The 8,782-nt window shown below is 33.6% G+C and overlaps 1 protein-coding gene across 1 annotated transcript; it reads left to right on the top strand.

Annotated features, from left to right (window-relative positions):
• Positions 1–318: 318 nt before the first annotated feature.
• LOC306853924 (multidrug and toxin extrusion protein 1-like) lies at positions 319–7,868 on the top strand. Its single transcript, XM_079391626.1, has 17 exons — positions 319–533; positions 1,138–1,239; positions 1,348–1,416; positions 1,506–1,654; positions 1,806–1,848; positions 2,006–2,050; positions 2,152–2,249; positions 2,333–2,430; positions 2,544–2,657; positions 5,108–5,175; positions 5,250–5,358; positions 5,480–5,555; positions 5,996–6,065; positions 6,278–6,410; positions 6,927–7,021; positions 7,127–7,169; positions 7,255–7,868. Exons 1-17 carry the CDS (start codon positions 417–419, stop codon positions 7,461–7,463), a joined length of 1,638 nt encoding a protein of 545 aa, XP_079247752.1. The 5' UTR covers positions 319–416; the 3' UTR covers positions 7,464–7,868.
• The last annotated feature ends 914 nt before the right edge of the window (positions 7,869–8,782 follow it).

Below are 8,782 nucleotides of genomic sequence, written 5' to 3'. Positions count from 1 at the left end.
GTTGGCGTGTGTGGCTCTGCAGTGAACATTTGTGTTTCAGTATTTCTGCGCGTGCTGAAATGAGCAGAACAAGTGGTTCCTATTTTTTTTTCACTTTAAACCTTACGATATGCATTAATCTGGGCGATAAACAAATAATAAAACCACTAGTTCAAGAAACATAGTATGGATATTATTATATCTTCTCGCCTGTCGCATTACAATAGTATCCATTAATATTTCAAGATTGATCCGCCCACCCGACGTCAGCTGGATTGGACTTGGATTGTGACCACCAAAAGAAAGTAAACTGTCGAAGTTTATATTCAGAACTACAAAGATAAGAACAGCTTTCTAAAGACACGTGTTCCAGGTTTAGGCTATAGCTGATATAACCATTATATCATATTGGTTAAAATATAAAACCATTTGTCAGGATGAACGAACCAGAAAACACATCCAGATGTCAAAGGTGCTTGAGATGTTTTAGAAGTTTTTTACCTGTGCACTTTATAAGAGAAATTGTAAACTTATGCTGTCTAGCTCTGCCTGTGGTAAGTACAGTACTACGCCCTCGTTTGATTATTTTAAATCTAAATCTAAACTGGTTTAACTGATTAATGTTAGAACTGTTCTATAAGCATTATTATTTTAACCAGTATTTGTACCTACATCAGTTTATCATCCATAAAAGTGAAGAGTGTCTTCTTGAGCCCCGTTTAGCTATGTCAGAGGTGTCCAATCCATCAATCATAGTTTAGTTCCCTAATAATACACACCTGAACCAGCTAAGCAAAATGTTTAAGATTATTAGAAACTTCCTGATGGGAGACTCGAAGCTTTCCACTTTCCAGCTCAAGCAAATGCTTCGCAAAATGACCTGCTGGTCAAAACATTTTTATTTTATTTTCTCTGGTATGAGAATTTATGCTTTCTACTACCTGTAACAAATTAAAAAATAGCAAATAAATGGAAAACTGCTTTCTTTGAAAAACAGCCAGCAAAAGCAGTGTAATAGTATCGTTTTGGTGTAAATAAATCTTAATATAAAACAATCTTTTGAGTTTTAATTGAGCTAGCATCACAGAAATGGCATGCTGCTAAACTTTTATTATTCACCGACCATGTGATCCATGTCTCTGTGTTTTCTTCTCATAGTTTCTGTCCTATCTTTTCGACTATTTAATTATTTTTGTGAGCACTGTGTTCTGTGGGCACCTGGGAAAGGTAGAGCTTGATGGCGTGACTCTTGCCACAGCTGTGAGTTTTATATATTTATCTCCTCTTTAACTGATATGTGTAATGTAATTTTAAATATATTTTTAAAAATAAACGATTAATGAGAGTTCATTGTGTTTTCACCAACAGGTCATCAGTGTTATGGGTATTGGTATTGGCTATGGCTTGTCCGCAGCATGTGACACACTTATTTCTCAGGTAGAAATTAGTTTTCCTGTTCATTCACATCTAAACAAATATAACCATTTTTGTTTAGATTTTTTACATTGTTACGCTGTCTTTTGCAGGCTTTTGGAGCTGGTAACTTGCATCTAGTTGGTGTTATAACTCAAAAAGCCGTTTTAATTCTGCTGCTCGCATGTTTGCCATGCTGTGCTTTTCTTATCAATACAGAGTCAATATTACTGCTTGTAGGGCAAAGCCCAGAGGTTGCCAGGTGAGCACTATTCAAGATTGTAATTAGCAGATTGGCACATACTGACCCTGAAATAACAGCTTTATGGAACATATTCATGTGCTCAACAGGAATTAGTTATTAAAGATGAAACAGGCTACAACATAACCTCAGAACTGTTATTCTGTTTCAGAGTATCTCAGCTGTATGTGGACATTTTTTTGCCTGGTCTTCCGGTATGTACTTCCATTATGTAAAAAAGTGATCCCCACTTCAATGTTACACACACTCCTATTTTGTCACGTCTCAAATGTACTAAGTGCTTAAAAGAAAAGCCTCTCCTTTTTGGTCTAATGGTTGGCTCTCAGTGTAACACAATTATTTTTGTCCCAGGCTGCTTTTATGTTCATTATTGAAGCAAAATATCTACAGAATCAGGTATGAGAAAGACATTAAAATGTAATGCTCTGTGAAAGCATGAATGTGAAACTTAATGAACTTTTTGAAACTTAATAAACTTAGTGAAACTTTCATTACAGGGAATTATTTGGCCCCTGGTCATTACCGGAGTAGTGGCAAATGTCCTAAATGCTTTAATCAACTATATCTTCCTCTTTGTCCTGGACATGGGTGTTCCGTGAGTTTCCATAATATTTGCTGTTAAACTACGCCACAGAAAGTAGCAAGAGAACTTACTGACCATGTGTATTTCATCTGCAGTGGATCAGCAGCTGCTAATACAATCTCACAGTACAGCTTGGCGATCATATTGTTTATCTACATCCGATACACGGGTCTTCATAAGGATACTTGGCCTGGTAAGTTGGTGAGAAATCTGTTATTATGTGACCTCTGTGTGTGTATGCAACAGTCACTGCAAGCTGATCCAGTTGACAGATACAATATAAAGCATGTCTGTATTGCTGTATAGGTTGGTCGATGGAATGTTTGCAGGAGTGGGACTCATTCTTCCATCTGGCCATTCCAAGTATGCTCATGATGTGTGCAGGGTGGTGGACTTATGAGATTGGAGGACTGCTGTCAGGTTAGAGTGCACACTTGTCATTTGTTTAGTATTACTGGAGTTGATATTGGAGTTTATAATAATAATAAACTATATAATTAAAAACCTACCATAAAAATTACAGAAATAACATGATTTTAAAATATGTAAATGTACGTCAGCACTGATAGACTTGTGGACAGCGCGTTGACATACAGCGGCGTTGCGCTATGAGCGTTCACTTCCTGTCAGTTCTGATCTATCCTATCATAATAAAAGGCAAAAATGCAAATAATAAGTCTTTAAAAAAAATATGAAAATGTATTTTCTTTGATTATTAGTTTTTTTAAATGTTTCTGATAATATGATTGTACGATAGCATAAAATTTGTGCTGTCAAACGATTAATCGCGATTAATCGCATCCAAAATAAAAGTTTTTGTTTACATTATATATGTATGTGTACTGTGTATATTTATTATGTATATATAAATACACACACAATATACTGTATATATTTTGAAAATATTTATGTTTATACATTAATATTTTAATATTCTTATATTTTATATTATAAATAAATATATTTAATATATAAACATATTTTTCTTAAATATATACATGCATGTATTTATACAGTCATGGCCAAAAATATCGGCACCCTTGGTAAATATGATCAAAGAAGGCTGCGAAAATGAATCTGCATTGTTAATCCTTTTGATCTTTTATTTTTTTAAAATAAAAAAAAATTAACCTTTCGTTGGATAACAATTTAAAATTGGGGGAAATATCATTATGAAATAAATGTTTTTCTCTAACACACATTGGCCACAATTAACGGCACCCTTTTTTCAATACTTTTTGAAACCTCCATTTACCAGTTTAACAGCTCTAAATGTTCTCCTATAATGCCTGATGAGGTTAGAGAACACCTGACAAGAGATCAGAGACCATTCCTTCATCCAGAATCTCTCCAGATCCTTTAGATTCACAGCTCCATGACGGTGCCCTTCTTCTCTTCAGTTCACCTCACTCATTTTCTATAGGGTTCAGGTCAGAGGACTGGAATGGCCATAGCAGAAGCTTGGTTTAGTGTTCAGTGACCCATTTTTGTGTTGTTTTTAAGGTTTGTGTTTGGATTATTGTCCGGTTGGAAGATTCAAACATTGCCCATTATAAGATTTCTAACAGAGTCAGTCACTTATTGATTTTTTATTGATTGGTATTTGATAGAATCCATGATGTCATGTGTCTAAACAAGATGTCCAGGACCTCCAGCAGAAATATAGGCCCACAACATCAAAAATACAGCAGTATATTTCATTGTACACATGGGGTACTTTTTATCCCTGTGTTCACCAAACCCATCTTGAGTGTTTGCTGCTAAAAAGCTCATTTTCTAGTTTAATTTGACCATAGAAGCCAGTCCCATTTGAAGTTCCATTCTGACCCCGAGACTCAACTATCTTCTGCAATTCTCCAGCTGTGGTCCTTGGAGAGTCTTTAGCCACTCAAACTCTCCTTCTCATCATGCATTAGGACATGCATGGCTGCCTCTTCCAGGCAGTTTCGTAACATTTTATGTTGATTGGAAAATCTTAATTATTGCCCTGATGGTGGAAATGGGAATTCATAATCACTCTGGAGTGCTCAAAATTGTGAATATGAATGGGAATATACTTCAGAGATATTTTCCTCATAAGAATTTCTAGGGGTGCCAATGTGTATTTGAGAAAAACATTTATTTCATAAAGATATTTCCCCCCATTTTAAATTCTTATTATCCAATGAAAGGTTAGATTTTGTGAATTTTTTTAATAAAAGATCAAAAGGATTAACAATGCAGATTAATTGTCACAGCCTTCTTTGATCATATTTACCAAGGGTGCCGATAGTTTTGGCCATATATATATATATATATGTATATATATATATATATATATATATACATAATAAATATACACACGTATATTATGTAAATAATTTTGGATGCGATTAATCACGATTAATCATTTGACAGCAACTATATACAATTTATATAACATAAAATGTATTTTTAAAACTACTCTTACAGCAAACAAATGAATGTGAATTAAATTGAACAAAAAACGAATCACTCCAAGGCACTTGAAATTATGGGTGACACCCTAATGAAGGCTTGTTAGCTTCAATGCATCGGTACACTTGTGTGCTATTTTTAATGTAAAGCCATGTGAATAAAGTTTTAAATTTTTACTATAATTTCTAGTGCCTTGGAGTGATTTGTTTTTTGCAGAATTTAGAAATCCCACTTTCAAAAAGCACAGATTTATGGACTTTATACCACAGCAGCATTTTATGCATGTTTTTGATGTATGGTTTAAATTTAATTCTACTTTCTGAAATTCTAAATTTAATTGAAATTCTGCATCCATTTCAATTCATATTTGACTCTAAATGAACCCTGTTCCTGACCTTTTTTTCTTCTTCTTTTTTAACATTTTTTTATGGCAGGTCTGATAAGTGAAGTGGAGCTCGGAGCTCAGTCAGTTGTGTATGGACTGGCAAATATTGCATACATGGTATATATCTATTAGTGTGAAAGTGTTTTATGTCAAGATTGTATGAACAATTTAAGTCAGTGGCCTGTGTTCAGTTCCCTATAGGGTTTAGTGTAGCTGGCAATGTGAGAGTGGGCAATGCCATGGGAGCAGGAGATGTTGCTCAAGCCAAGCTCTCTGCCAAACTCTCTATCATTTGTGCAGGTAATACTAAGAAAGAACAAAGATTTTAGATTCTGCTTACACAAATCAGTAGCTTATGCCTGTATACCTAGCTAGTACAGTAAACTAATTTAATACGATGCTAAAAATATTTTATTTTCAGTCTTTGTTGCAGTGATTCTGGCAACTGTCGTTGGTTCTTCAAGGAATGTAATTGCTTATATCTTCACAAATGACAAGTGAGTGTTCTTCCTGAGTTAAAAACATTTGCTTCTTAACTACTTTTCATAAATTATCTCTGTACATTTCTCCTAATATCATTAGTACTTAAGTGGCAACTCCAGAATGAACTTTGCTCATGTAGTACTTTAAATATGAACTTTATGTTTTTAAGGCATTTCAAAATCTTTGTTAAGAAGAGGTTTTAGAATAACATTAGTACAGATACAAACAAAAAGTTAGTCATTTATAGTATACATTTTTTAATTCATTGTAATATATTTTGCATCTATAATTAACATAAAATTATCCTGCTTTAAAAAAGAAATAAAATAATTTAAAGCCACAAAATTCAAAGCCTCAAAGTCATAAAATATGTAAAAGTGTTACTTTGAAAACAGCATTTTGAGAAAAACAAGACTAATATTGGGGCAATTGTTTTCTTTCCTTCCTCTCACAGAGACATCACAATGAGGGTTGCCACGGTAATGGTTTTATTTGCTCCTTTCCATCTTCTTGATGCCACAGCGGTAAGTCATTAGCAGAGTTGTGTTAGAGCACTCACAGCCCTCATTAGTGTTCATAACAATACTGACAACATCAACACAGTGATCCAGAAAGTTGAGTTCAAACCTTAATTATATTGGATGTTATCCTTTATACTCAAACTCATCTGAAACTACACTGCATAGGGTCATCTGGGGAGAAAATATAAAGGATTTTCTTCCTTCAAACCAACCAGGCTGCAGGTGGCAGTATAGTGAAAGGTCTGGGCAAGCAGAAGATTGGGGCAGTCTGCAACCTTGTTGGATATTATGCTGTTGGCTTTCCTGTTGGTATATCCCTGATGTTTGCTGCAAAATGGGGAATTTTTGGTAAGGCATTAATGCAATGTAATTTTTTATCAATTACATATTACATTTTATTATTATTTTTATTACTGTTAAACACAATGTATTATTATTAAGCTTATTTATTATATGTAATTAATATTTTTTTATCTTAATATTAATCAATTGAAATAATAATAATACACAAACATAATAAATTGTATCTAATATTTATAATTATATTATTATATTTAATTATTAGTTTTTAATTTAAATAAATGTATTTATTTACATTATTATATTTATTTATAATTGTATCTAATTTATATTAGAAATGTATATGATATACATTAAAATATCATTCAAAACATTTTTATATGATTTAATATATTTATTGATATTTATTAATATTAAAATATAACAGTAAAACATTAATATATTAAATTATATTTAAAATATTTTTAATTTATATTAAAATACAAATATAGCATTTTATAATTATATATTTTTTTATTTTTTTACTCTGTGTTGCATTCTATCCATTCCTCTAATCTTCTCAAGGTCTGTGGACTGGCCTGTTAATTTCCGTCTTCCTTCAGTCAGTGTTCCTCATTGCTCTTCTTTTCAAACTGAACTGGAAGAAAGCCTCTGAAGAGGTGAGGAATATAGGATTTCCTTCCATTAAAAGTTGATTTAGTCCTTTTACAGTGCACTTAAGTGACACTTTTCACTGATCTACTGATGAACTTTTTACTTTCCAGGCACAGATCAGGGCGGGTGTACTGACGAGAGGGACAGATGATGGTAATATGTTTGTTGTGACACTAACAACTCAAGAAGTTTGATTTTATTTAATGAGGCATGCTAATAAGGGTCATTTTCTTGACAGGTGAGCTAGAGGACGGCGGATATATTGAGGGCTGTGATGCGAATAATGATATGGACGGGCTTGTAAATGAGGTGACCGAAGTGCTAGTTGCTACAGTGAAGGTGCAGCTGCCACTGAGTGTGTTAGTGTTGCGCCGCGGTCTGGCTCTGGCAGCTATGCTAGCGCTCCTCGCTGCTGGACTTTCTGTTAAGTTCTTTCTAACAAGATGATGTTATAATAGCTGAAGGACTGGTACTGGGAAATGGTAGAGTGTCTTAAAGCAGACAGAGAATCCAGCCAGTGCATGTCTTAGGCTGCCATCCAAAAGCAACCAGTGCAACATGTCCATTATGTCCACTTTGTACTGTATCTGCAAGGCAGGGGAGGCCTGTCAGGCACAAAGCGGGGGCAGCTTTCTGGGATTTCAGACAATGTCCAGGCATTAAATATCAAGGACATGTTTTGTTAACATGACATTGGGTATGCCATTTTGTACTTACTCATTTTGTATTAATGTTTATATTTATTTATGTAAATATATTTATTAATATGTAATTTACTCTTGTTAAACAAAAACAACCTGTACAATCCCAAATTCTACAATAAATCCAGCATATAAGGCTATTTTCTCATTCCCACATGCTCTCACATCTTTATCATCTCATGAATTTAATTTTAAAAAAGCAAATGTGTTGCCACAAACACAAATGACAAACATGAATATCAGGAACCTTTTTAAATGAATGTCATTTCATTGAAAGCTGAAATGCACAAAAATCTACTTTTTGCACGCTGGTGTCATTGAAGCCACCGTGAAATTACCATTCAGTATCCTTATTTATGAAATAATGCAGTTTTTATTATAAATGATTTATCAGTGCACATAATTTTTTATGCATATAATTCATGTGTACTGATAAAATTAATTTAAACGTACAACCTCTCATTAAGATCTCAGCAATTAGCAAACAATAATGATCCAATCAATTCCAAATGGACAAAATCAAGTCCCACCCTACTTTTTTTTTTTTTTTCAAAAACATTTAACTCAGACATATATTGCAATATGAAAGAAAAGACTATCACAACTTTTGTTAACTGAGACCATGCCACATTGCAATTATGACTATCACATAGATGCTGTTGGATTCCACGCTAGACCAACATGCCAGGATCTGGGGATGTGCATTTTGTATTACATTTTTGACCTTAGATGACCTGGCTCTGAATATAGCTGATATAAAAAAATAACCCAAGACACTCTCTATATAATGGGATAGTGATTTATTGACTCAGGGATTGCCATTTGTGATGATAAGCTGGTCTAAATCAGCTATGTGCAATCTTTGCAGCTGTTTGAAAGTATGAATGAATGAATGAAATCTAATTATAGATTATCTTTTTACAATAAAAATAGGGAGTGCTGAAACCCCTGACTGCCCATCACAGGGCATGTATGTTTTTATATGTCTTGTTCAATTTAAATCATGTCACTGACTTTATCAGTTCCAATGAAACAACCCCCACTAATATCACTCTTTGCTCCCTG

Source organism: Barbus barbus (genome assembly GCF_936440315.1).
Source record: "Barbus barbus genome assembly, chromosome: 34".
In the NCBI taxonomy this organism is placed as follows: Eukaryota; Metazoa; Chordata; class Actinopteri; order Cypriniformes; family Cyprinidae; genus Barbus; species Barbus barbus.
Note: the sequence above shows the minus strand (reverse complement) of the source record. Positions and strands in the feature narration are given on the sequence as shown.

Bases quoted from the DNA above. Each gene is read 5' to 3' on its own strand.
- LOC306853924 (XM_079391626.1), top strand. From the start codon at position 417: ATGAACGAACCAGAAAACACATCCAGATGTCAAAGGTGCTTGAGATGT. The intron at 5,176-5,249 runs GTATATATCTAT...GCCTGTGTTCAG, and splicing joins TGGCAAATATTGCATACATG to TTCCCTATAGGGTTTAGTGT. The intron at 7,022-7,126 runs GTGAGGAATATA...TTTACTTTCCAG, and splicing joins GGAAGAAAGCCTCTGAAGAG to GCACAGATCAGGGCGGGTGT.